The 27,110-nt window shown below is 41.0% G+C and overlaps 2 protein-coding genes across 2 annotated transcripts in view; one reads left to right on the top strand and one right to left on the bottom strand.

Annotated features, from left to right (window-relative positions):
* GLMN (glomulin, FKBP associated protein) overlaps positions 1 to 14,588 on the top strand; it is a 36,471-nt gene extending 21,883 nt beyond the window's left edge. The window contains exons 9-19 of the mRNA XM_083511104.1: positions 215 to 268; positions 1,088 to 1,118; positions 4,098 to 4,187; positions 5,746 to 5,787; positions 5,879 to 5,952; positions 6,141 to 6,225; positions 6,943 to 7,052; positions 9,766 to 9,829; positions 13,428 to 13,551; positions 13,990 to 14,072; positions 14,201 to 14,588. Coding sequence (XP_083367230.1) covers positions 215 to 268; positions 1,088 to 1,118; positions 4,098 to 4,187; positions 5,746 to 5,787; positions 5,879 to 5,952; positions 6,141 to 6,225; positions 6,943 to 7,052; positions 9,766 to 9,829; positions 13,428 to 13,551; positions 13,990 to 14,072; positions 14,201 to 14,317 — 874 coding nt within the window. The 3' untranslated portion in view covers positions 14,318 to 14,588. The remainder of the gene's footprint in view (positions 1 to 214; positions 269 to 1,087; positions 1,119 to 4,097; positions 4,188 to 5,745; positions 5,788 to 5,878; positions 5,953 to 6,140; positions 6,226 to 6,942; positions 7,053 to 9,765; positions 9,830 to 13,427; positions 13,552 to 13,989; positions 14,073 to 14,200) is intronic.
* A 1,276-nt stretch (positions 14,589 to 15,864) lies between these two features.
* Positions 15,865 to 26,413, bottom strand: LOC310710354 (protein SPO16 homolog). The gene is made up of 6 exons (XM_083511272.1): positions 23,943 to 26,413; positions 23,267 to 23,477; positions 20,282 to 20,375; positions 19,091 to 19,259; positions 17,540 to 17,618; positions 15,865 to 16,300 (listed from the first exon to the last, which is right to left on the bottom strand). The coding sequence occupies exons 2-6, from the start codon at positions 23,333 to 23,335 to the stop codon at positions 16,166 to 16,168; spliced, it is 546 nt and encodes a 181-aa protein (XP_083367398.1). The 5' UTR covers positions 23,336 to 23,477; positions 23,943 to 26,413; the 3' UTR covers positions 15,865 to 16,165.
* Positions 26,414 to 27,110: the final 697 nt, after the last annotated feature.

Genomic DNA, 27,110 nt, shown 5'->3' with positions numbered 1-27,110 from the left:
TCCCCCCCAGCAGGGCTGGGGCGGGGGATGCCCGAGCTTCCCCAGCCCCCAGAACAGGCTGCTATCCGCAAGCCTAGGGAGCCCGGAAGGAAGTCGCGCTGGTCTCCCCAGGCTTGCGGATATCTGTCCCCCAAGCTTGTGGGGCTGACGGTACTTTCTTTCCTAGATTTTGTGTATCTTGTAGGTTATACTTATGAATTACTCTTTCTTGTAGCCCATCATACATTCTGCAGTGCAACATGGTGCATGTTGGAGTTCTGTTGAAAAGGTAAGCTATCCATCCTTTTTCTCTTTTGTTTCTGTTTTTATCAGCCTGTTCATGAAAGGGAACGATGCTTTAATAAAAAATATAGTTAAAGAAGCTTAAACCCAAAAAATCACGCTGAGGCAGCTTTGTGCATTTCGAAAATGTAGTAGCTGTGACAGTGAAGGCTTGAGCCTACCAAAATTGGTACCTAAACTCCAGCTTCAAAGGATAATGCTGCTGCTTTAACCTAAGCAGATCTGTCCTTCCAAGAGTGGTCATCTACATTCATACGCTTGGGTTGGGGAGGGTGGCAACTGCCACAGCAGTAGATTGCAACTGGAGTGAGGAATTGTAGCAAAAGTTGGTGCAGGATCTGACCTACAGGAGTACCATGTGACTTAGGCAGGATTGTTTGCATAACCCGGGCACCTACAAAAGCATCATAGGGAATTGCTCAAATTGAGGACCCTTTGCAAAATAGTTGCTTAGGAAGGAGGTCTGAGGCTAATACAGTGGTACCTCAGGTTACATATGCTTCAGGTTACAGACTCCGCTAACCCAGAAATAATGCTTCAGGTTAAGAACTTTGCTTCAGGATGAGAACAGAAATCGTGCTCCAGCGGCGCAGCAGCAGCGGGAGGCCCCATTAGTTAAAGTGGTGCTTCAGGTTAAGAACAGTTTCAGGTTAAGTACGGACCTCCAGAACGAATTAAGTACTTAACCTGAGGTACCACTGTATGTTGGAAACAGAGCACACCTTGGCTGTTAAGAAAAAGGGCAACAAAAGATGGATTTTTAACTGGCATTTTTTAACTGATAAGTGTTTTAATTTTTTTGCAGGACTGAAGAATCTATTTTATCAAAAGGACTTGTAAGTGCAGTGTTTATATACATGCTACCATTCCTTGTGCTTTCAGAAGGCATAAACTCAGTCTCGCTGGCTATTGTTGTCATGTTGGTTTTTGTAAATTAATGGAGGTGTCCTTTTTTTGACCCAAGGACCACATTCACCCTTGGCTAACCTGTGGTGGCTTGGGTACCAACGAAAGGAGCAGCCACCCTGCATACACTCTGGCCTGTGGGGGCACACAGCCCCACCACCTGATCCATGCAGATCAGCTGAGAGGAAGGAGTGCCCCCTGCCTGCTTATCAAATGAGCAATCTGATGACAGCTGAGGGAACAGTCTGCATCTGTGCACCCCATCACTGTCTAATAATAAAATATGTTTTTGCTGTTTCTGGCAAAAAAGAGACATTGGGAGGGAGGGAGATAATTGCTGTGGAGGCTGATTAGGCCCCCAAACTTGGGGGTTAGCCACCCCTGTTTTAAATGATGAGATGGATGTGAGTTTGCGGCCTTCATTATATGTCTACCTCGGAGTAAGTCTCCCTGAACTCGGTGTGACTTATTTCTTTATACAGAAGTAGGATTGGCCGGCACCACTCTTGATTCCGCATATAGCTTTATTGGCATTCATTTCAGCCGCATGCGTTTCCATGGAGTTTACTTCTAAGCAGATATCTTTACGGCTGCAGCAGGACTTGCCCCTAAGCATGCTTCTATCTGTAGCATGTGCACTTGCACAAAGTTTCAATGCCTGACATGGCAATTGGAAAGGCATAAGCTGGACATGCTGTAAGCCAGATTGCCATTGGTCGGTCCCTAGCCCAGTATTGTCTATACTCTGGATGACTAGCTGTGGCTCTTTGTGGCCCGAAGCAAAGGTCTCTCTCCTCATCTTCTACCTGATCCTTTTAACTGCAAGCGCCAGGGATTGAACTTGGGCCCTTCTGCATTCAAAGCACATCTCCTCCTCCTCCTGAGCTGCCGTCCCTCCTGGCCTAATCCATTAAACGCTGTTGCTAAGCAACCAGGCCCTATTAATTTGAATGTAGTTTGCTGAGGAGTTGCACCCACTGCAGCTGAAAATAAATGGAGGCACGCTTGACGGATTGTGCTGTCTTTTTGCTGGTGTTTTTAAAGCACTGTCAAAAGCCCTGGGGACACTTTTAACTCAGGCCTTCATGTAGAGTCTGAAAACATGGCTACATTGAAACACTCAGTCTAAGCATATTTGCCCGGAATGGATAAAGCCCATGAGGAGATTTCACCCCTCCCATATCCAAGAATCTCCTGGGGAGTCTGCTGATTCTCCAGAGAGGAGGAGGCATGTTCTGCTCTCTACTTATTCTGCTCCAGCACCACATCAAACAGTCAGTCAGTGTCGGAGAGAGAGAGAGACTGAGTGTTAGAGATCGTGTGTAGAGATAAGGTTGCTGCTAAGAGCAGCTGCAGACACTCGGTGCAGTGCAGCATTCATTTACAGTGGTGCCTCGCAAGACGAAAAGAATCCGTTCTGTGATTCTCTTCGTCTAGCGGTTTTTTCGTCTTGCAAAGCAAGCCCATTGACGGATTAGCGCTATTAGCGCTTTTAGCGGCTTATCTGCTGATCGGATCAGCTGATAAGCGGCTTAGCGGCTTAGAAAAAGGGGGGGAGGAAAAAAAACCAGCAGGAACTCGCAAGACATTGTTGTCTTGCGAAGCAAGCCCATAGGAAATTTGTTTTGCGAAGCACCTCCAAAGCGGAAAACTCTTTTGTCTAGTGAGTTTTCCGTCTTGCGAGGCATTCGTCTTGCAGGGCACCACTGTATTCTTAGGCTCATTAAGCTCTGTATATAGTTTGTATAGTTGTAGATAGAATAAAGAAGATATTCTACAGAGCTGCTCTCCAAGTTGTTTATATACTCTGCTATACTCTGCTGTGCGACGACTGTCTTCTTGTGGGAGTGAATCCGGTGCTCACAACTCTAAGCTGTGAGTCCACAGCACTTTGACCTGTTCCTGTGCAGAAGGTGGTCTCCGGAAGTGCTACCCAGCTCGCCTAGCCCAGTCGGGGCTGAAGTGGATGAGTCCAGTTGGTGGCACTGGCTCAAGGGCGATGCTGACGGCCGATTCTATTGAATCTGAATGCTCGGAATGGATAAAGCCCATTCTATTGAATCTGCAAATTCCCAACATCCTGTCAGGCATGACTAAGGCTGCGTACACCCCGTATATTTAAAGCACATGACTCCCCTGTGGCCCAAATCCTGGAGTCTGTAGTTTGTTAAGAGTACTTAGGGATTGTATTTCTGTGTGGGGTGAACTACAGTTCCCCAGAAGGAAGCCATGTGCTTTAAATGTATGTTGTGTATGTAGCCTTAAAAACAGAACCCAGGATGGGGCTACAGTGAAGAAAAGGTAGGGCTATTAAAGTAGAAGAGGCTTGATTCCCAGGGTCATCAGGAAGCAGGTTTAGCCAACTACCCCAGTGATGCCTCCTGAACACACCTTTCCCCCATTCACTTCAGAGGGCTCAATAAGAATGTGGCATGCGGAAGGCAAACCCTGATAGGATCCCTGCTGACCGGGATCCCACTAATCTTGTGTATGGAGAATCGTGGCATTTCACAAAGGTCCTTGCACGTTCTAAGTCCTGCCTCCTAACTTCCACCCCATCTGCCATAGTGGCAACCATTTTGCTAACTGAAAACGAAAGTGGCTCCCAATTCAATGTGGGACTTGCATTCCAGTTAAATGTAGGACTTCTAAAGTACTCGTTTGTCCAGTACTTTAAAGTCCTGCCTTCGTGTGTCGCCCCAAAACAGAGGTGCATTCGCCTCCATTCATTGGTTCAATTGCACAGAAAAGGCTACGATGCTTACATGTGCAGTTCTTTAACGCTCATAGTAGTTGCTCTGTTCTGCCTGGTTTTCTGTTCTATCAGTTGGGAAATGTTCTTTTTGCGCAAATGAGATTAATACCCATGGTCCTTCAAAATCAATATACTGTATTAACTTAATTTGTAGGCGCTATTGGAGAACTGTCTACTGAGGCTGGAAGATAATAGCCTTTTGCTTGAGTATTTGGAGTTCAAAGGCTTCATTACAACACCTCAGGTAATATGATGGAAACCATAAACTTTTAATTACACATGCTACACTTTCTAATGTGTTATTTCCCAAGTGCTTTGAAAAGAATATAAGCTTTAATTATTTACCCAGTGTTTTAATATGACTAATACAAAAAGGCTTCAGATGCGGCTAACTAAACAGGCTGATACAAACAAAGATTTAAAACCTTCAATCTGAGGCTTAAAGCTTTCAGCATACATTCTTTTAAAGATTTCGTTTCTTTCATTTACTGGGATGTGCTCCTTGTAGATATTTTTAGAGCAAAAAATGAAGCTTTGCCTCCACCTACGTTAAATAGTCCTGTAGAGAATTGGTGAATGGCAAAGTGGAATGAAGTCTATCCCATAACTTCATAGTACTTTGGAGACATGGCTATCAAATTCAGTACATGTATGTTTCAAGTTAGAATAGCAGTGTAAGCCCTTTCTCCGTTTTCAAAGGGGGCAGCAAAATGCAGTGAAATGAGTTCATTGAAACATACCCCACCCCACCCTCCCACTATATATAAGGGTCTGGTGACTTCTGCTTCAGTGTATCTGAAGAAGTGTGCATGCACATGAAAGCTTATAGCAGAACAAACTTAGTTAGTCTATAAGGTGGTACTGGACAATTATTTATTTTTTTATTTCGACTGTGTCAGACCAACACAGCTACCTGCCTGAATTGGAATGAAAGTTCGTGAACACTTTCAGAACCTCATCCTATATTTTAAATGCAAAGCCCAGCTTTTACTCCTGCATTTTCCCCCCAAATCCAAAATACATCCTATACGCAGCCTCTTGAACACTTCCCTTTACTAGTTGCTGTTTTGATTATGAGTATTTTTGAAACTTCAGCCAAATCCTTTGAATCTTTACTAAATCCCACTGAGAACTTGACTCTCTAGTAAGTGTGAACTTAGGATGGCAGCTTGAAGCATATAGGAGCAGAAGAACAAAATGTTGTAAGAGGAGAAGCCACCCAGATAATTGCAGTGGGTTTCCCCACCTTTTAAGTGTGCAAAATGAAATGAAGAGCATAAGATGGTTCTTTTGTTGGTCAAAATGAGGATGTGAATAGGATTTCCTCAGAACTATGATATGAGAAGGCTCCAGCAGGAATATAGAAACATTGTGAGCATAACTTGATTCTCTTTCGCATGTATGCAGACTGCACAAAGTGCTCACTTAAGTAGATTATATTACATGGAGAACCAATTAATGGACTTCTTTTCTTCTCGCTATAATCTTGTGGCTGTCTTGGACATAATACGGTATCTTGAGTTGATGCATCTCTGTCACTCTCTCCTTAATCCACTTCTCTCTGCCTTTATTGCAGCTAGTACACTTACAAGATCGCTTACTGCCCTGACCCCTCCAAAATGTGTATGTGCAGTATTGTGGCTTAAGGACGGAGTTACAGCTTTACTGCTCTGTTGCCTTTATTTTTGTGAGTTTCAAGTTAGTTCTTTTTAAACAGCATTTTAAATTGTTTTCGCTCTCTGTGGGGTTGTGTTATCTGAATTTCCATTTTATAATTTGTATTTTTCCTTTTTTAACGGCAGGATTTGGTAAAGGTCATGACGCTGTGCCCTTTTGAACATCTGGTACGTAACTGGGTGTCATGTGGTTTTAGAAGTGTTGCATCTGAAGTGCAGTTTTCCTGATCCCCTCCTTGCTACGTCTGCTTCCATTTAGAGAAAGAAGAGTTTAAAGATTTTACAGTTGTATATAGAGAAGTTTGAAGAAGAGGGGAAATTCACATTGTTCAGGTATGTCTGTTCTCATATTACCCCCCCCCAAAAAAAAAAAAACAACCAGGCAATTTAGAGTTCCAATAACTATTAATTTATTTTACCATAAATTGGCCTTATTTTTATTGCAGCCTTTTATTCTCTAGTTGTTTTGCAATTATATGGTTTAAGGCATAATATTTCCTTTTCTATCTTTTGTGTCGCAGATGTTTGTTGAAGACAAGTAACCATTCTGGGGTAGAAGGATTCATCATTCAGAATATTAAAAATCAAATTGATTTATCCTTACAGGTAAGAAAGGTTACTGAAGATAAGAAAGTGGGAAAATGTACACCTGTGTATTAGGGTGGGGATTTAAAGTAGTCCATGGATACACACTGTTGATGGTATTTTTTGTAAAAACAGGGAAAACAGTACTTGAAAATGCAAGTGATCATAGAAAGGGCCTTTTTCATGTAGCACAACTATCTTTCAGTGCACGTGTTATAAAGTGCATTTATCTCTTTTCTTGCTGAGGCATTCCCACTTATTACCACATCTTTGTGGTAGAGTTAAGAGGACATTTTAAAATGCGACACTTCTTTAAAAATCCCACACCTTGCAAAGCTGTATGATTCATGTAGCTTAAACACATTCATAGAAATGTACACAACACTTTATTCTAATTATTCAGTCTTAAAGGGGAAGGAATTAAATAATAATGCAATGTTGTGGCATGAGTGAACAAGCAAACAGGCTTCCAGAGAGCAGATTACCACCACTTTGCACCTTCCCAGTCATTCTGTTGCAAATGAGCCAAGCCTTACCTGTTTGACTTAGCCTTACCTACAATCTGGGTCTGTTTTAGGCAAGTGTAAGAAGCAATAATATATGGTTGCTCATACCATGCAACTGGAATACAAAGTTAGTAGTTTCTTTTCTGGAACTTGCTCATCTGTAATATTGATACAGCTCCTGGCTGCACAAATAACATATCAACTGTTTCCTATTCTATATGTTGCTTTTCAGAGTACAACGGGAAGTAAGGTTTTTACTGGACTCCAGTTGGCCTCACTGTTAGACATAATACTGTCACTTCCTGAAGGTGCTGAAACTGATCTCCTTCAGAACTCAGACAGGTGAGATATAAAAAGGATAATTGCAAAAGTATTTTGCTGAGCTGCCTTCAGGGCAGCTTTTAAAACAATGTTGGCAATTAAGTTAAGTTTACTACCACCTAGCTTATTTTACCAGAGCTTTCTGCACTAAGATCTACAGGTGACCAGAAGCACATCAGACTAGAATTGCAAAACAAGCCACAAAAAAAATCTTATTTTGGGGGAGAATAATCTTTGGGTCTTTTGCTTTTGACTTAATTACTGAAAGTAATAAAAGACCATGTTCCTAACTATAAGTATTAAAATGTGAATCAGATTTCATCTTGTCCTTTAGTAGGCTTTAAAGAGCATTGAACTTGTACCTCTGCTGCAGGAACTCCAAACTGTACTAGTGTCCAGCATCTTTATTCATCGAGAATCCCCAGGCAGTCTAAATGGCCATTAGAGGGTCATTAGAGGGACTGGACATTTTCTGGAAACTTTCCTCTAAAGGAAACTATAGAACCTTTGTAAAGCAATCGTTTCCTTGGGCCAAGAAAGTAAACACTCTGTACCCTCTGGCAAGGAGGACTCTTAGCTGCCTATGTCACTTGCCCTTCAGTTTGGAGAAAAGAAACACTAATTGGCAGTTCTCCCCCTGTGTTCCCCCTCCCCCACTTTGAATGGAGACTTGGGGAAGAAAAAGCCTCCATCCTTCATCTCATTTGTGCTTTCCAGAGGACTCAAGGAATTGGTACCAAAGGATAAATGAAAGCCTGGCTATAAGCCAATCTGTTATTGTTGGCTCCTGATCAGAGAGGTATGCTTTAGCTTACAAAACCTCAGTGGAATCTGGTTTTGAGACGTCACATTTGGACCTTTCTGATATCAATGGAATGAGGAGAAGTGACGAGAAGCTGAGCTTGCCTGTAGCATCTTTTGGGCAATCCAGAGTTGAATGAATATGTGAGAGTTGAGAAAGGATTGTTGTAGACGGCAAAGACTTCTCACTTCTGCCTAGTGGTCACCACTAGGGTTGATGAGTGGTGGATCATCTGCCTTGCATGCATCACAAGTTCAATCCCTGGCATATCCAGATAGAGCTGGGAGAGTCTCTTGCCTCTGAAACCCTGGTCAGTGCAGACAATACTGAGATAGATGGGTCAGTGGTCTGATCCTGTATAAGGTGGCTTTCCATGTATCATTGTTTGATTTTTTGTTTTGATTTCTATTGCTGAAGAAGTTATGTTCTGTATGTGATATTACCACTTCAAACAGTGAGTTTGGGGCATTGTCTTGATTTTCTGTTACTGTACGTGCCTAAAGAAAGCTGCCTTCTGTTCATCCCATGACATACAGATACAAAAAGTCATGACTATAGTGGGAAAGTGGGCTAGCTATGTACCGTATTTTCCCCTCTATAACACGCAGATTTTTTCTCCTAAAAAGGAAGGGGAAATGTCTGTGCGTGTTATTGAGCGAATGTGTGGTCCCTGGAGCCGAAAAATCAGGCAAAAATCAAATCGCGCTTCACGGAGAAGGGAAACCTGAAAAGAGGAAGTGGCTGCTTTCCTGCATTCTGCCTCAGGGTCTTACTGCCCACCCTCCTCTGTTTCGTTGCTGAGTTTGCTGAAACGGAACAAAGAGCAGGGAAAGCCCCTCCCCTCCAGGCAAGCAGAGGGGAAAACAGAGTTCCTCTCTGTGCTCCGGTGCTGCTGGGGGAGAGGGAGAGGGGGAGGGAGAGAGAGGGGGGGCGGGAGGGAGAGGGAGAGATGGCTGGCTTGGGCAGGGAGAAACTTTTGCCTTTCTTTCCTCCCTCCCGTTAAATCCCTCTCCTGCATTCTTAGCCAGCTGCTTCTCTGCACACCCCTCTCATGTCCCTTCTTTGTTTTTCCTTCGCTCCCCACTTAAAATGTGGTTACAAAGCATAGATCCATATGGATCCTCAGGATCTTTGCATTGGGTCACCCCAAATTCACCATCAGATCACATAGCATGTCCATGGCTACAGCCTGCACCAAAAAAATCACGCACCCACTGTTGCCTGGGGCTGCAGTGGTGCAAAAATGTGGTTACAAAGCATGGATCCACAGGAATTCTCAGGATTTTTGCATTGGGTCACCCCAAATTCACCATCAGATCACATGTCCGTGGCCACAGCATGAAGCACAAAAATGATACATCCACCGTTTCATTCAGAATGTTTTTTCCTCCTCTAAAAACGATGTGCGTGTTATGGTCAGGTGCGTGTTATAGAGCGAAAAATACGGTAGTTTTCGTGAGACACGTGATCTAGTAGGATGGTTATTCTGTTGGAAACAAGATTCAAATTGAATGATTTACCCCACCCCCCACCCCCCAGACAACCAGTATAGTTTATTGATCAACCAAGAAAGGTTTCAGTTGTTATCTTGTCTGTTTTACTGCTTTTTATACCAGTTGCCTTGGAAAATTATATTATACCTGCTAAATTACTTGCCCAGTCTTACTGTAAATTAACACTCCAAAGGAGTCCATTTGGGTATAACTGGCTAATTCCACTTGATAAACTATAAAAGTCTGCAAAGGTTTTCCAGGGATTCTCTACAGGAGGGAGGGGGATCTAGCCTGCTCCATCTTTTCTTCATTTTTGCAAGATCTGTTTTGTATTCCAGCATAACCTGTTTCACATTAATTCCTCCAGTGGAGGAATTAATCCTTCTGTGGAAGAAAAATGTAGACGGCAAGGGATTGATTCTATATTTCTAATTTGCAGGATTATGGCATCACTAAACCTGCTGCGATATTTAGTCATTAAGGATAATGAAAATGATAATCAAGTAAGTGATGAATTAAAAAAAAGACCCTGCTACATTGGGGTGTGTGAGAGCGTGCATGTATGTGAGAGAAAGAGATGTGTTAACAATCACTGAAGATTTGTGAAAAAGAATGCAGTTGAAATACTCTTAAATGTGATAAAGCTCTTTTTTAAATCTATGTGTACCGGAGCAGAAATTGAATTGCCACATGTAAATAATGCTTCCTTGGTTACATAAAAACAAAGTTTTAAATCTCTGAATTTTGCATATTTCCCTAAATATATCTCTACAAGACATTTGGACTTTGAAAGTGCCTTTTAATTTTTAAGTATGCTACTTCATTGCAGAGAATTTTTCCATGAATGTTCTCTTCCTTCTCAGTATGTAGGGGATAAAATAGCAATGTCAGGGTTTATTCATGAGTCTTTAGACAACTTAGCCTTGAAGCATTTATTCTTTAATTTTCAACTGGGATGAAGCTCCTTCATTTTCTATCCTTTTCTGCAGCTCCATCCTCTAAACAGGTCAACCGTACTACAGGGCACTTGAACTGAATTTCAGCTTGACAGTTGATTTAAGCCAACTCCGACAATAGCAGGAGTGATGGGTTTATTTGAATAAAATATGTATTTATGTCCATCTTAAACAGTCCATGATGAATACCAATTTTCTTAACTGGAGAGACTGCTAATCATCTTAAGATTTCTTCTCCTCTTCCACCCCCACAGTAAAATAATATGAGAGTGCACCCTAGTATCTTCTATTCTGAGACTACCTAAAGCAGTGCTTAGCATGCCTCTTATTATATAAGATGTGAAGTCTCAGCTTGTTGTGTCAAGGCGATGAGTAGGCTGAATTTAGCATTGCAAGCAAAGCTCTTGAAATCAATAAGAAAAAGAGAGAGCAGGAGAGCCAGATAACAGCAATATAATTGCTGCTGTAAACATGCTTTACTGAACTGTTGTCTTTAGCTAAATTCAGTTCTGCCAGAGGGCAAATAGCTCAGCATCTTGAAGGCAGCCCAGTTTGGAGGGTTCTATTCTGATCTTGCAAATAATTTTATGCCTCTCTAGCAGAAGCAAAGCTTCGCCTCCATTTTCTGAGTGTATTTAATACCGTTGCCCTGTTCACTGAAATCTGTTTTTGAAGACCGTGCACCCCAGCTTTATATAAATAGTTAACTTGCTAATCATGTAAACTACCTTACATATCATTTTTTATTAACAAATATTAGTTTGAAGTTAGGGTGCATCAATCAAGCACACAACCTGATCTGGATCAGTATTAAAACCTACTGATTTTAGTGGATTTCGATTATTTGAGGGGTTGTGCATGATGAGGTTCCACTGAAATCTGAGATATAAGTGCATTGTTGGGTGAATATGTTCCCTTTTATTTCAGTGGGATTTAGGTACGCCTAATTTTGGATTATTCCCATTTTACTGTTTCTGAAATTGCAGTTTAGTGTGTATAACTAGTAAGTGACGTTCCTGTATCCAGTTTGAAATTAATGCATTTCAAAGTTGTTTAATTAAGACAATGTGTGTTAGACATCTCAAATTTTTAATCGCTTTTGTGAATCATTTGGAAATTGGGAGTCTACCATGGTCAGGAGATCTTGCCAATGCCTTATTCTGAACAAGAGTGGCAGGGTTAAATGCTTTTATTTCCCATGGTGTCAAGCCTTGGGTCACTTCTAGGGTACAGTGGGGCATAGAATCTAACTCCCTCCTGATCTAGGTAAGATTTTCCCTGCCCCAGTAATACAGACACTCCCATTCAGCCTTTGAAGAGTGGAGGCTGCAGGAAGTATATGTGGCACATTCAGAACATCTGGGTACCACTAGAGCTGTAATTTATGGGAATAGTCAAGCTTTTTTGACTCCAGTGTCTTGAGAGAGGAATTCCAATTCCTGTCTTCCTATCTGTACACACTAACGTTAAGAGTAAGGTTGAAATATTCAGGTTTCCTTGGGAAGGGCTTGAGCAAAGAGTCAAAGGATATCTTAAAACTATAATTGTATTAGCAATAGATGGTTTCCTACTGAGCACTTTACTGGAAATGTCTGTTCTTCAGCCACCAAAGCAGAAACAACCTGAAGGTGTGGAACAGTGAATAAAATACCTTTTGAGCTACAGCTTAGTATGGAGTAGACTGGGGCAGTCTTACCCATGAAGCTTATTAGTTAAAACTTGTCAGTTGAAACTTTATTTTGAATTTCAGTGATTTTTACCACTGTGTACCTTTCTCTACATGATTATTTTTTACTGTGTATTTGGCATTTACATTGTCACAAAAGGCACAGCCGCACTAATCAGCCCATTTCTCCCTGCTCCACCTATGCACAAACTCCTCTGCCCATCTCTGGCCTTAACACATCCTACAACATTGAGTATTCATAGTGCTGCTCTAGCTTAACATTCAACGGTTGTAGCGCTTTCAAGTGAAACGGCTTATGATTGATATGGTGGTTTTTGCATGCTCATATCCCTATCCAGCTGCTGCATCTTGATGGATAAATGGACTGAGATAATCAAAGGAGCAATTTAGATTTAAATATTGCCACAGGCTCAGCATCAGATTTGTTTCCTAATGCTCTTGAGTGCACACCATTTAGCTGAGGTTCATTGCCACTTAAAAAAAGCCAATGTAGCTTTAGTTTTCTGACCGCTTCAGCCCTAGGTAGACCACTTACCCCAAAAAACACCAATAAGTTCTGTGTCAGTAGGGGAGCAAATACATTGTTAACCAGGAATTGGCATGTTAAACATTGTGAGCAAAAAAGAAACTTGCATCTTTGGGCTGCTATATATTGTACAGCAGCATAGATCCTCTAAATGGAACAGGCATGATAAGTAAACCATCATGCACACTTCTACTCGTCCATAATAACTATTCTTTGATACAGCTTTGAATGCCACACAAGTTTTTTGCTTACAAAATAATATATTGCACTTTGATTACAATAAATAAACTGGAGAAGAGAATTTCTGTACATCTCTTAATACAGGAAAAACCTGTTTTCTGAATTGCCTAGAGAGGAGGAGAACTCTTTGACAATCTTAGATCAGTATTTTCATTTGATTGCCAGTCGCAAGAGCATTTTAAAAAACAACTCTCAAGGGTTTAAATTGTAGCAAGTCAGAAATAAAACCTATTTTCTTAATCTCAGCCAAGAAGAAAGCTAGCCCAAAGTTTAGAATCTGTGAAGCTTATTTCATGGTCCTTACACAATTGGTAGCCAAACAGCCAGATTCAGTGATTGCCCAGCAAGGTGTGTGACTTTGAAATATCTGTCACACCGCAACATGTTGCTGGTGGGGCAGTACTGGGCTGGATGAGAGACAAGTTATGGAGACCTTTTCCATAGGACACCCTAGCAAAGATAACATTGAAGCCTCATTTACAAGTATGCCAAGTGCTGCAGTTAGAAGGCTGGAGAGGCTACATGGATTTAGCAGATTGCAATATAGGTCAGCATTACAGGATACTTCTTAAACTCCTTTCCTTCCTTAGACCAGCAGATTATGTGCCTGAAGAAAACACTCTGTTAGCCTCGTGGCTCTCACTGCAACATTACAAATTGATTCCTCCTTCCCCCCTTCTTTCTTTCCTAAGACCTGTGTGTGGACAGAACTTTGCAAAATTGAAAGAAATTTCCTGAAGCCCTTGCACACTGGACTTAATATGTCAAGAGCACATTATGAAGCAGAAATAAAGAATAAAAAAGAGAATAAAAGAGGTTAGTTGACTTCATTATTTGTTTGTGTGGGTGAGGTTTAGAAATTGTGTGCGAGTAGATCGAAGCAGGAAAGACAGACTGCATTTTAGACAAAAGACTATAGAGATTAAAAGAGATAAAAGCTGACATGTTTGTCATGATTTTTGTGTGAGACTGCAGTCCTGTACCATCTGTCCTGGCAGCATTTCATCAAGGCTTTAGGCAGAGATCTTTCCCTAAGATCTTTAAATGAAAATGGACTGAGACTAAGATGTTCTGATGGCCAAACCTGTACTCTGCCATTGGAAAGTAGTTATTTTTGGTCACAAAGATCAGAAATCTGTGGCTCTTTAAAAAAAAATTAAAGTTCAGAATTGATTTTGCCATATGATGCGAGTTTGTCTAGTTTTGCCTATCAAGTAGACACACACTTATTCTTGTGTGAATCTCATGTTATAGAATCTCATGTTTCCAAGAAGATTTGCTCTTTAACAGTAGCTGGAGAAAAGATGCCCCACATGACAACTGAAATGGAGCTTCAGGTGAGTGGTCTAGTTTTGGAAAAGCTGTTAAAATGTCGGAAGGTGGGCTTTAGGTTTCTTTTGTATTGAAAGTGAATACAAACTGGTAAATATGCAATAAATAACATTAATTTTCTCTAATATTTCAGGTTCTCCACTCAGCTCTTTACACATTTGATTTGATAGAGAGTGTTCTTGCCAGGGTAGAAGAACTCATTGAAACCAAAACAACTGCTGCAGCTGAAGAAACTACTAGGATCAAGTGATGCTTTCTACCTCCCTTATCCCAATAGTGTTTCACATTGTGCACTGTTTCTAATTCTGCCATTATGACTTTGCTTGAAAAGATAAAAATACCAACCTTTTAAGTATACACCAAGTCGTCATTATATAGCTGCTGGAAAAGAAGGTCCAATAATACTTTTTCTACATCTTCAGATTTTAAAGGAATTGTTAAACCTGAATGGTATTTTTACAAAATACGTGTAGAAGTGTGTCTTAGCATTCATTAAAAATGCCTGGCCAAGATCAGTGAAAGGAAGCCTCTGGCAATGTTTTTTGTTGGCAGAACTCCCAAGAGCATCGATAACTATGAGGTTTCATGGGTGGGTGGGTAACACACGGAACTTTTTCATGGCACAGCCTGTTTTATAACCCTACTGTGACATAAAGCACATGATTCAGTATACCTGAAGGAGTGTCTCCACCCCCATCGTTCTACCCGGACACTGAGGTCCAGCACCGAGGGCCTTCTGGCGGTTCCCTCACTGCGAGAAGCCAAGTTACAGAGAACCAGGCAAAGGGCCTTCTTGGTAGTGGCACCTGCCCTGTGGAACACCCTCCCACCAGATGTCAAAGAGAACAACAACTACCAGACTTTTAGAAGACATCTGAAGGCAGCCCTGTTTAGGGAAGCTTTTAATGTTTGATGTATCATAGTATTTTAATATTCTTTTGGAAGCCGCCCAGAGTGGCTGGGGAAGCCCAGCCAGATGGGCGGGGTATAAATAATAAATTATTATTATTATTCAATGTAACGGCAAAACAGAAATGGGAACACGTGTTCTCTCTCAAGGATTCTTTTTCAGTAACCAGAACTGCAGAAGATTTTCTTTGTTTTCCCTTAGGCACAGGTTTATACACACCCTGTGGTGGGCCTCTAATTTTCACCACCCAAAATACACCATGTAGAAAACAGCCAACCTATTTGGTACAGACCTCAAGTATTCAGAAAATAGCAAGGAAAAAGCAAAAAATAAAAGTGATAAATTCCCTTACTGGCATTACATCACACCCACAAGAAAAGTAAGAGAACACAAATGCCTCAAGATGTAGGATATGGAAATAAATATAAATTGGCATGTGCTGTATTGACATTAGAGAGAGTACATTCTAAACTTGCAGTGTAGATACTAAGAACCCATTTCAGTTATCATAGAACTGATTCGGAGATATATAGCAGCATGTTGCAGCACTGTTAGATGTAGGCAGATTAAGCAGTTACTTGGAGAAAATTGAATCACCTCATAGCTGCAAGGCCCACCAGCGTATCATTATGATGTTACATTAAGATGACATAAAGGTGAGTTATCCTATCTACCATTTCAGCTATGAGTAAATTCCTCACTGCAAATTTCCTTGGTCATTTCTGGAAATATATCTGAGCAAGTACAAGCGGATCAGAATGAAAAGTCTGGGAGATGGGAGTTCATTGACTTAAATATACAAATTGTTTAGTAAGAGATTTTCCTTTATGGAAATAAAAGAATAACAAGTTCTAAATAATTCTTAGAAAAGAAAATATTAAATTGGGTAGGCTACAACTATGCCATTTATTTGCAAAGTTATGTACATTTTTTAAAGGTGTTACTCTTGAATAATGACCATTCTTCCTCAGTATTTTACATCTGGCTAGCCTTTTCAAGTAAACAGTAATATGTGTTGGATGGTTATACAGGAAATTAAACTAAGAAATCACACACTGATTTTAATTCTGAATGTAACAACCAGAAATACGCTTTCAAAAGCTTATTGCTTTGTGGATACATTTTTTAAAAGCACAAAATTGAGACTATTTTGCAAATAAACATGGCCAAACATTTTTGAATAAAATATTAAGTGGTGTTTACTAAACTACAAGCCAGTTGACTTTGATGAAGCATTTTCCAAACACAGCTTTGTTCTACAATCTGTGTCTTTGCCATTAGCATTCTGTAGCGAATGTTGTCCAGATGCGGTTTTGAAGTAGTCTTTACAAGGAGAGAAATAAAGCAGGTTATAGTAATGGTTTGTGCAATTAATACACCATAAGAGTTGAAAATAACTTTGGATTCTTTCTGCAAGAAAGAAAGATCCTGAGGGAAAGTACTAAAGAGGGTTTGTAAAATAACAGATTTTACTTGCAGGGTCCTGTTTCAGAGAATTTTGGCTTCCATTTTGAAATGAAAGTCTACAAATGACTCGTCTTCAAGTGACTAGATTCTAAAAGGCTTAAAATTTAATACTTCAATTCTGATTTTATATTGGTGTGATTGAAAGAAAAACCTTAGGTTAAACTGAAGTAACTTTAAAGGAGCAAGTAGTTATTTTGAAGAGCATAGCTTAAAATAGTCTTAGTGTTTAATTCTATTTCTGGTTTTGCTCCAAAGTAAACTACAGGGAACACTTTTTAAAAATTAGGTACGGTATGTATGCAATAATAATTGCCAGAAGTATTTATGTAAAAGTACTGTATCTTATTCATATATCACATTAAGCATTAGGTCCTATATGTATCTGCCAGTCAAGTATCTATAATTCGTATTACAGTGGTGCCCCGCAAGACGAATGCCTCGCAAGACGGAAAACCCGCTAGAAGAAAGGGTTTTCTGTTTTTGAGCTGCTTCGCAAGACGATTTTCCCTATGGGCTTGCTTTGCAAGACGAAAACGTCTTGCAAGTGTTCCGATTTTTTTCCGCTCCCCCCCCCCTTTTTCTAAGCCGCTAATAGCCTTTTAGCCGCTAATCCGCTAAGCCTTTAATAGCCGCTAAACCGCTAATAGCGCTAATCCGCTAATAGGGTTGCTTCGCAAGACGAAAAAACTGCTAGACAAAGAGGCTCGCGGAACGGATTAATTTCGTCTTGCGAGGCACCACTGTACAAGCACCAAATAGCAAATAACTATTTTATTCACTTACATGTCACTTTTCCTCCAATGATATCCTTGGTTATTCTTCCCACCCTCCTTTAAAAATAAATAAATCACAATAGCCCTGTACGGGTTAGCCAATGAGTTTCATGACTGAATAGGAATTTATATCAGAACCTTCCCTGTTCTTGTTTGGCACTGAAAACACTAAACCACATTGGCTCATTTTAGATGCAGTTACATGCTTAGCATGTATGAGATACTTTTCAAAAAAGTATGTGGAAATCCTATTGATGTATTCTATATTGTCATAGCTGTTTTGCTGTACGTTATTATTTGACAATAAAATTCTGCTACTTACTTTTGCTATAGTTAGCATGAGTTTAATAGCTTCAGCGGTATTGTGGACTGGGATTATTCGTAAATTGCTGCCTAGGAACCTGAAACAACCCTCAAAATGTCAATCATGCTAAGTACAGTATTCATATTTTTTACAGCATGGACAAGAATTGGAGCATGCTGTTACATAAGGGTATGTTAATATGATTGCAGCAAATTGGGATTTTGCAAAAGCTGGTACTTCATTTTCACTAGGATTGAGATAGCAGAAGGTAGTTGAAGTCCTTCCCTACCACTGCTCCCAGGCTTGGAGCCTGACATCCAGGAATTCTCCTTTCTCTATATTTTCTTTGCACCAAGAATTCAGGTGATGGAAAAGACGCTGTCCTTAAACCCCAGGTGGTCACTACAATCAGGAGTACACAGTACTGAGCTACATGGAAAACAAGAGGGCTACACCCAAGATGAAATAAAAAGGAAAAGGCCAAGCTAAAGGGTCACAAAAAAACATTTCCAATTTTGTTTATTTCCCAAAGTGTTTCAGCATTGTCTTCAGCAAGATGTTATTTGCCCATCGTAAGGTTTGCATGAAGTGTTTGCCCAAGTTGCAGGCAAACAGAGAGAGGGCAGGGGAGGAGGAATTTAAACAATGAGGTCAGAGGGAAATTAAACGCAGGGGAGAACACACAGAGATAATTATGTTACTAATAGTGGCCATTACGATCAGATGGGACAATTTCCTAGCTCACTTTTAAGACTTTGAACGTAAACTTAATATTGAACCATCCACTTAATATTGAAGCATCCTGTTACTCCAGGATATGCTCTGTTCTTACAGTACTACAGTGGTACCTCTGGTTACATACTTAATTCGTTCCGGAGGTCCATTCTTAACCTGAAACTGTTCTTAACCTGAAGCACCACTTTAGCTAATGGGGCCTCCCACTGCTGCTGTGCCGCTGCTGCACGATTTCTGTTCTCATCCTGAAGCAAAGTTCTTAACCCGAGGTACTATTTCTGGGTTAGCGGAGTCTGTAACCTGAAGTGTATGTAACCTGAAGCGTATGTAACCCGAGGTACCGCTGTACTGCCATGCCCTCAGGTTGTACTACCCCTGCCAATTGCTTCTTTGTTGGCATAATGATCTGTATTGCTAGACTTTCAAAAGCGTAATTCTCATTTTTATACTATTAGAACTCTTGTTGCAGTCTTAACACATACTTGATTGGAAGTAAGTCTCATTGAAATCAACAGGATTTACTTCCAAATTGCCTTCCAAGGATAGGACCCTCAGTCTCTGAAAAGGTAACGCAAAATGGTGTTATCTTGTACTTAGGGAATGATAACTTGTTAAATTTCCAAAATTGCCTCATGTTATCAAGTCATACTGACCGAGATGCATCATTTTCTTATAAACTGCAATATGACAACGGGGTTTTTATTCTTTGGCTAAATTCTTTGAGCAAAATCAAATTTACCTACATCTTTGATAATTAAGCAAACATTTCATATTATTATACCTAGTTTCCTTTACTAATAAAACAAACTATTGACGATTTTTTAAATTTCATACCTCTGCTGAACTCTGAACATCCCATCCCATTCTTTTGGTCCATGACGAGCAGCTGACAAAAGCAAAAATCCATTCCTGTGAATGGTCATGAACTTCTTTATTCTTTCAAATAAAACCTCTCTCTCTGTGAAAAATAAGCCTTGAGCATCAACCAGCAAAAATGCAATTCCTGGGCAAGAAGAAATATGGTGATCAAGTCAGACTTAACTGCATATAAAAAATAGTCAAATACATATATAGTTGGTATATTTACTATTGAAATAGTGTTTTGTTCATATAAAGCTGTAGTCCTAGGCATATGTATGTGGAAGATAGACTCATTGCTACTCTTTCATCCATTTCCCAGCCTGTTTATTTGGAAGCCCCATACAAACAGATGAAAGGGGGCTAATTGTTTCTACAGTGTCCTGATCCTATCTGCTTAGTTTATTACAGTGATTCTCAAATTAGGATAGGAAGATGAGGAACACATTAAAAAATTATACATGAATTTGCTTGTCTTCCTCTTTCCTCCTCATCCTTTTTCCTTTTGTGTGATGTCTATTTACATTTTAAACCCATGGGTAGGGACTGTCTCTTTTAAACAGAATTTAGTAAATTGTTGGTGATTTATTTAAGTGGACAAAAATATAACAAACAAGTGTTTTTTGTTGAACTGGACTATGAAACCCAACATTCATAGCTTGAAATGGTTTAAAATTATTCTGCCTTATAAGTCTACAGGATCATTTTCTGCTATTCATATCTGGCTACAAGCATTCTAAAATTTCCTTCAGATGTGATTATGTCCAGTTTGAGAGAAGGATAACAGTCATTACAAATTTCTTGGCTTTGGGGGATTTCTAAAGGGTCAGTTATGGAGACTGAGATTATGCCCTCCATAAAATTCACTGGGTGTAAAGCATATTGATACTCTGACCCAAATTATGTTGTAGGGATGCTGCAAGACCACCATGTGTACAACTTGTCACTCTTAATTTCCATATTGAATTCTGCAATTTAAGTAGCCCTGTAAACCGCTTTGAGATTATAAACACACACACAATCAAGTAGCATATATATATAATGAAATAAATATAAATAATAAATAAATACATTAAATGAAATATAAATAAATTCATGTGTGTGTGTGTGTGTGTGTGTGTGTGTGTGTATTAATGGTCACATTTCCCATAATTTAAGATACTCTACCAGAAAGAGAGAAAATTATTGATCCATTTTCCACTGTATCTGAATATCGAACCCGGTGTTGCTGATTTTGTAGGGACATTGAAATTTCATGACCCTAAATAAGTTATAAAATACAGGATTAAAACATGCTCACCAGTTCTAAATAAAGTTAATTGGGTCACTTCGAGCTCGTATTATAATGACAAAAAAGAGAGCAGAAATATCTACAGCGTTGATCATTTTTTAACCTTTAATCCTCTTCCCACTAAGCTAACATACAGTGGTACCTTGGGTTAAGAACTTAATTCGTTCCCGAGGTCCGTTCTTAACCTGAAGCACCACTTTAGCTAATGGGGCCTCCCGCTGCCACACGATTTCTGTTCTCATCCTGAAGCAAAGTTCTTAACCCGAGGTACTATTTCTGGGTTTGCGGAGTCTGTAACCTGAAGCCGTATGTAACCCGAGGTACCACTGTATATTATAAAACATGCATCCTTTTCATTAAAATATTGCTCATTATAACCAAGGTGCTTTATGTTTAGCTTGCCATACAACAGAACTTAACAGTTGTCCCAGTTGCAGCCTGGAGAGCCATCCATTAAACTCCCCAATCCAATGAGAAAATGAGTCTTCTCCTGTCGGTTCCTCCTGCCTCTGTCATCCCATTCCCCTTCTGTTCATTAAAACAGTCAGGAAAGTAAGGTGGACCCAGAAAAAGGATAGGAATGGACAGAAGACGTATTCCAAATGCAGCAGGAGCTTTTAAAGAGGGCCTGTTTTCCATCAGCCCCAGCCAGAGATGTTGCAAGCTGTAGACCAGCTGCATCCGGAGGGTCACAGATTACCCAGGTATCCTATCAATCAAGTTTTCATCTTAAGATAAGCTAGCCAAGTTTCTTTCTATTCTATCAATCAAGAACAATGTCAGCTTGTGCAATGACAGTGTACTGCCTCCAAGAACTGTTCCTGTCAACAAGAAAAGGGAAACTAATAAAAAAAACTGCATTAAAAGAGTAACAAAGATCAACATTATAGATTAATCAATCAAAATGCTTCCTGAAAGCAAGGAGAACCCAGATAAAAACATCTATAGCACTTTCTGCATCGCCTGTTTGTCATTATGACTGTTCATTGCATCCTGTAATTGCTATTAACGAACTAAAGGAAGGCTCCAGAGGGGAAAAGGAGGGAAGGGGAACACATTGGCGAGCACTGGCTGTACTAACAAAAAGTCAATGCAAAAGCCACTTTGTTTGTTGGGAAGCAGGGATGGCCTCAGGTGGGCAACAATTCTAAATGTCACAGAGGTGCTGCTGCTGCTGCTGCTGCAAGTGTTGGAGGAAGAAAGGGTTTCTTACAACCTGATAGGAAGTGGCACTTAACAGCCATAACAGAGTGCATCCCCCACATCCTCCCTGATGTAAAAGTCTTCCAAGTGCAAAACACAACTCTTATAGACTCCAGCTCACTCACCCTATTTTCTTTCAGTCACTTTTACAAATTGGGAACATCCCGAGAAGGGTGGAAGTTAGCCCCCAACTATTTATTTATTTACATTTGCTTTTATACTCCCAGGAGCTCAAGGTAACATACATGGCTCTCCTCCTCTCCATGTTATCCTCAAAACCACCCTGCAAGGTAGGTTCTGATGACAGGTAGTGACTGACCCACGGTCACCCAGTGGGCTTGATGACTGAGTGAGGATTTGAACCCCGGTCTCCTGGGTCCTAGTTCAACGCTATTCGTCAGAACGGGTCTTTAAAGGAAAATTAGAGAAGTTCAAGGAGGGTAAAGTTTATCAGTGGCTACTAGAGTCAGAATGGTTGTGTGCTACTGGGCATGCCTCTGAATACCAAGTTGCTGGGAAATAAAAGTGGAGAGTGTGTTATTGCACTCATGTCCTCTGTTGGGCATCCAATAGGCATCTGATTGGCCACTGTGAGAAGACAATGCTGAATTAGATGGGCCTTTGATCTGATAAAGCAAGGTCTTCTGCTTTGTGCTTTTGTTCTAGCCAGGCCATTAGTGTTTCAGATTCCATTGAAATGGGCATATTAATATGGTCGATGCTCTTTGATCATGGCATTTAACCCCTCTGGAGTGTTTGGGGTGGGGGGAAAGCACAGGAATATAAGAAGTCTACTCTGCTGTAAGCCTGCTTTATCAGAAAATCTCACTTCTGAACACTGATTTAGCGGAATTAAAACATTGTTATGCGTTTTGGGGGATTAAACTAAAACACCTCCTGGGGCCTCTTCCAACTCAGTACTGTAATTCTGCAGCTATAAGACAGGTCTGGAGAAGAACAGGACTGGTAAAATCGTCAAACCAGTTTCTTTCGTTAAGTAAATAGCCCTAGCCATATCTGTTTAATATCCCCTTGGTAATGTACGCTAGGGTCAATATGATGCCACAGTAACTAAATAACTGGAGATACTTGTGGAAGGGGAGTGCTAGAGCAAAAATAAGTCAGTGTATTTCTGTGCCTTCCCCTGGCCACTTGGGTTTATTTGACGATAAGAAAGAGCACAATTGATTGGCAATTTTGGACTCAAACTGAGGTCAGAACTGTGGGATTTCTTGGGAGCTCTGAAGGAGCTGGGTGCCCCCCTGAAACCTAATGGGATAGCAGTGTCAGCTGGACTGGTTTAACCTGAGTACCCTCTGCACTTTGGGAGTCTTCACTGCTTACAGAATTGTGCTTCCCATTACACTATGCTTCAATGCCAGTCAATTCCTTAATGCAACACAGTGGTTAGTTTTAATTTAAAAGGTGGTGGGTTTTAAATCTGTTTGCAGACTACCCTCTCTAATCTGGAGGCCTTAATCCCAGTCATATGAGGACATGGTAGAGCTGTGTTCTGACATTGTTGTTAAGCTTTGATGCCATGGCTCTCTCTTCTATATTAGGTGTTCCTAGAAAGGGTGGAATACACAGCCCCATTTATTTTGTGACCCTTTGCGAGGCTAGAGCAACTTGTACGAACAAATGGTAGGATACAGTACCTGAAGAGATGAACTCACAATTACGGTTGCAGTCCACCGTGTCTTTTCTTGCCCACTGCCTTCCGCCATGTTGACACAGTCACCAAAGTTTCTGCAGTACCAGACACTTATTGAACACTACAAACCGAGAAGGGAAAGTAGTGGGACCTTTGTTTGCATCTTATAAATAGCATTAATATAACAGGTCACGTTATACTGAGTTTTGATAATGCTAGAGCAGTGTTTTTCAACCACTGTTCCGCGGCACACTAGTGTGCCGCGAGATGTTGCCTGGAGGGAGGCGGGCGAGTCGGGCAGCGAGAGGCGGGGCGGCGGCGGCGAGGAGAGGCCGCCCAGAGCGGGGCTCTCGCCGTCTGCCTGCCTGGCTGCCTGCGAGCTCGGCGGGCAGCGCCTCCGTCCGCAGCGCCCGCCTCGCGGCTCTCCTTCCCTGCCCCTGCCAAAGCTCACCCAGCCAAGCCGCGCTCTCCTTCCTGCCTCGCTTTGCTGCCTCCCCCCCCACCCCCAAAGCTTGGAGGTTCCCCGGCAAGGGGGAGGGAAAAAAATTGAAACTTAGACTTTCGTGCGTCCCTCCCGGTGTGACGCTGCGCGCTGACGTCACGGGGCTGTAATGGTGGTGTGCCTCGATATTTTTTTCATCAAACAAGTGTGCCTTTGCCCAAAAAAGGTTGGGAAACACTGTGCTAGAGGACAAGTAAAGTGCAAAGAGAAGGTGTCATTTACAAAATATAAGAGATGAACTCCACTTTGGGCTGGAATTCTAAGCACACTTAGTTAAGAGTAAGTCCCATTGATCTCAATGCAGCTTCAGATTAGACATGTAGAGCTCTTGACTATTTTTAGCCCTGGGAAACGGTGCACTCACTCTCTTTCAACTGTGCAACACATTTGTACATGTACCAGAAACAAGCTTCCATTGAATCAAAAAGGCCTTGAAGAGAAAAAGGCACTTTCCCCAAGTGCAGTCCTTGTTCTGGTTATTACTATGAGTCAATCAAGCACTGTTAGTGGTACTCTGAGGCGCACTATAACTTCAAGGTGGCTCAGCAATACAGATCCCAACCATCTGAATGCAGAGTTTGCAAACCATCTATGAGCGAGACTGTCATAAACATTTAGGAGACACACAGGCCTAACACATACCCTCCAACATTTCTCCAATGAAAATAGGGACGTCCCATTCCAGAATGATAATTTTACTATTTATACTGCACACATCTTATTGGGTTGCCCCTAGCCACCCTGGGCGGCTTCCAACATATATAATAAAAACATTAAACATAAAAAAAAACCTTCCCTATACAGGATTGCCTTTAGATGGCTCAGGGGTGGGATGCCATACCCTCCAACATTTCTCCAATGAAAATAGGAACATCCTAAGGAAAAAGGGGGTATTCCAGGTTCAAATCAGAAACCAGGATGGCTTCTCTAAATCAGGGACAGCCCTGGAAAATAGGGGCACTTGGAGGATCTGCTAACAGAGCTAATAATTCTGTGGTCATTCAAGTTTTTTCACCTTTTCCCATACAGTAAGCACCTTTTCTGTTACAACATTAGAAAAAGGTTAGGGTACTAAGTGAGACACACTCCACAGAGAGCATATCATTATAATTTGTTGCAAATTAACTCATAAAGTCCCCATTTACCACTCTGTGGCCTCACAATAAGGGTACTTTAATACTAGGTTTTCCCCTTTTCTATTCTACAGAGGCACTGTGTGTTTCAAAGTGTGGCAAAGTGGATATTTTGAATATACTGTTCTGATTTGGAGCAAGGAGTGCCAGCAACCCTGGGTGCCCTTGAGGTTTTTTGGGGAACAACCCAAATTGTCAACTTTTTCTGTGGAAACCTCCCCACCCCAAATAGCAATTTTAAGCTTTTGGAACTGTTTCCACTACTTTTTCCACTGCGTTACCATACATCCAGGTTTTCACTGACATTTTGCCAATTCGGCAAAATCCCCACCACCACGCCATTTTTACACCTGGAAACATGTCAGGAAAATTCCTGGCGCAGGACAAGCCTATGATTCCTATTATGAAAACAAAGACAAAAAACATTCTGTTGTTGCGCCTGCAACCTCGGTTTAAGGTGCCGTTTAGCGTTCATATTTCCATTTCTAACACTGCTTATGAAGTTAGAATTCTAGTCAGCATTATGGCATTGTGAGTCATGCCAGTCAAGAATGGCTTAGTAATTCCTCACAACGTTCAATAAAAAGCGTCGTACAAGAGAGAGCTTGGATGTGGCAGTTTTGTCACTAAGGCTTGCTAAGGACTGTGTGGGAAGCGAAGGCTTCTAGAGCTTCCTAATCTATTGACACTCATTCCTACTTAGCCCAGGCTCTGCAAAAGCTGAGCTCTGGCCCCTCAGTCAAGATCCCCCTCACAACTTTTCTAAGAGACACCATTATGGAACGCCAGTAATGGAGGCTAGCTTTGAGGCCTAGCTCTTCTGGTATCACAGCCGAGGGAGCCTGGTTAACTTGCCAGTGGCACTTGCAGAATATACCCTACAGGGCTTTTCTTTCCCTCACCCTACCCCGTTTATTTGTTTTTAAAACTGGCAACTTTTAATTTACAGACAAATTCAAAAAAGCATGCCACTGAGGAAACAGCGTTCTCCTTTTGTATGGGCGCAATGAAATGATGTTTCTGTTTTTAACTCACTCTCAAATTCTGAATGGGGGGGGGGCAAGGTATTGGGATAAACAAGGGATCTCCTTCTCCACTCTTCCCCTGTGATATATGGATGAAGGGTGGTATACAAATTTAATAAAAATAAAAAAATAAAAATAAATGAATAAGAACTCAATTGTTCAACTCCGCTCCCGCATTCCATTCCTTCTCCTCCTTACTTTACTTGCACAAGATTCCCCAGTACCAGTCCTTAAATAAAATTTTTAAAACCCCACTCTACACTTACAACTGAATGAATCTGATAAATTATGTAGATGTATCCACCATAACTGACTAAATTAACTTAAGGCAAAAGCAGAATTACTACTAAAATCAAATGCTCAGTTAAATAATACTGGGTTTTTGTTTTTTTAAAAAAGCAGGACAGGGTTAAGGGTTAATGTTACAGAGGATTGTTGTAATAAAACTTTGCGTTACTGCTTGTGATCATGTTCGTGTGGAAGTCTATTCTATCTAAAGCATTTTTTAAAAATTCAATGAGAACGACATTAATAAATTACACAGTATGAGGTTTCCCCATTCAGTACAGAAAGGCAAACTACCCAGGGAAAAGACTGAAGGTGCTCCGACAAAAGGGTCAAAGCTTTTCTCAATATAGGAATTGCAATTTTAGTTCGCTGATCTGAAAGCCTGCCATTTCAAATATTTTCTTGCAAGGGGGATATTTGGAAAGAAGCCTAGAAATCTTACAGGAAGGTAGTCGTGCTTAATAATACTGGAGCATTACTAGCTTGCTTAGTATTCATCTACGTTCGGTGTCTCCTCAGTTCTTGTGCCTTCGCAAGAAAAATGGTGAGGCAAACTCCCGTCTTCACTCGGTAATGGGGTCAGCCCAAACATTCAACAGAGTGAGGCAACCCCTCAGGGAGCAGATGCTGGGGGGGCAACCGTAGCAGCCCCTCCGCTGTTCCACCTTAAACCAGCAAAGATTGCCCCATTGCTGAGGGACCTAAATGTGTAGACCAGGCAGCCTTCTTTCCCCACTCCTTAAACTAGCCAACTTCCCTCAAGTGTGGTGGAAGAGAGTGTCCTTTTATGTGGAGATACCAGAGACTGCCCTAAGTACAGTCTGCTTAGGGGTGTTGTGTCGGGGTCAGAAACCGCTAGAAATAAACTTCGGGTGATTTCTGGGAACGAATGTCTCACCC

This window comes from Podarcis liolepis, assembly GCF_965112155.1.
Source record: "Podarcis liolepis genome assembly, chromosome: 6".
NCBI lineage: Eukaryota > Metazoa > Chordata > Lepidosauria > Squamata > Lacertidae > Podarcis > Podarcis liolepis.
This window is presented reverse-complemented; position numbering and strand designations above follow the sequence as displayed.

What these genes read in the sequence shown, in the direction of transcription:
- LOC310710354 (XM_083511272.1), bottom strand. Translation starts at nt 23,335, where the DNA reads ATGGCGGAAGGCAGTGGGCAAGAAAAGACACGGTGGACTGCAACCGTA. An exon ending in AATAATTTTCTCTCTTTCTG is followed by an intron (nt 19,260 to 20,281) that starts GTAGAGTATCTT and finishes CTTCTTGCCCAG; the next exon opens with GAATTGCATTTTTGCTGGTT. An exon ending in ATGTTCAGAGTTCAGCAGAG is followed by an intron (nt 17,619 to 19,090) that starts GTATGAAATTTA and finishes GGGTTGTTTCAG; the next exon opens with GTTCCTAGGCAGCAATTTAC.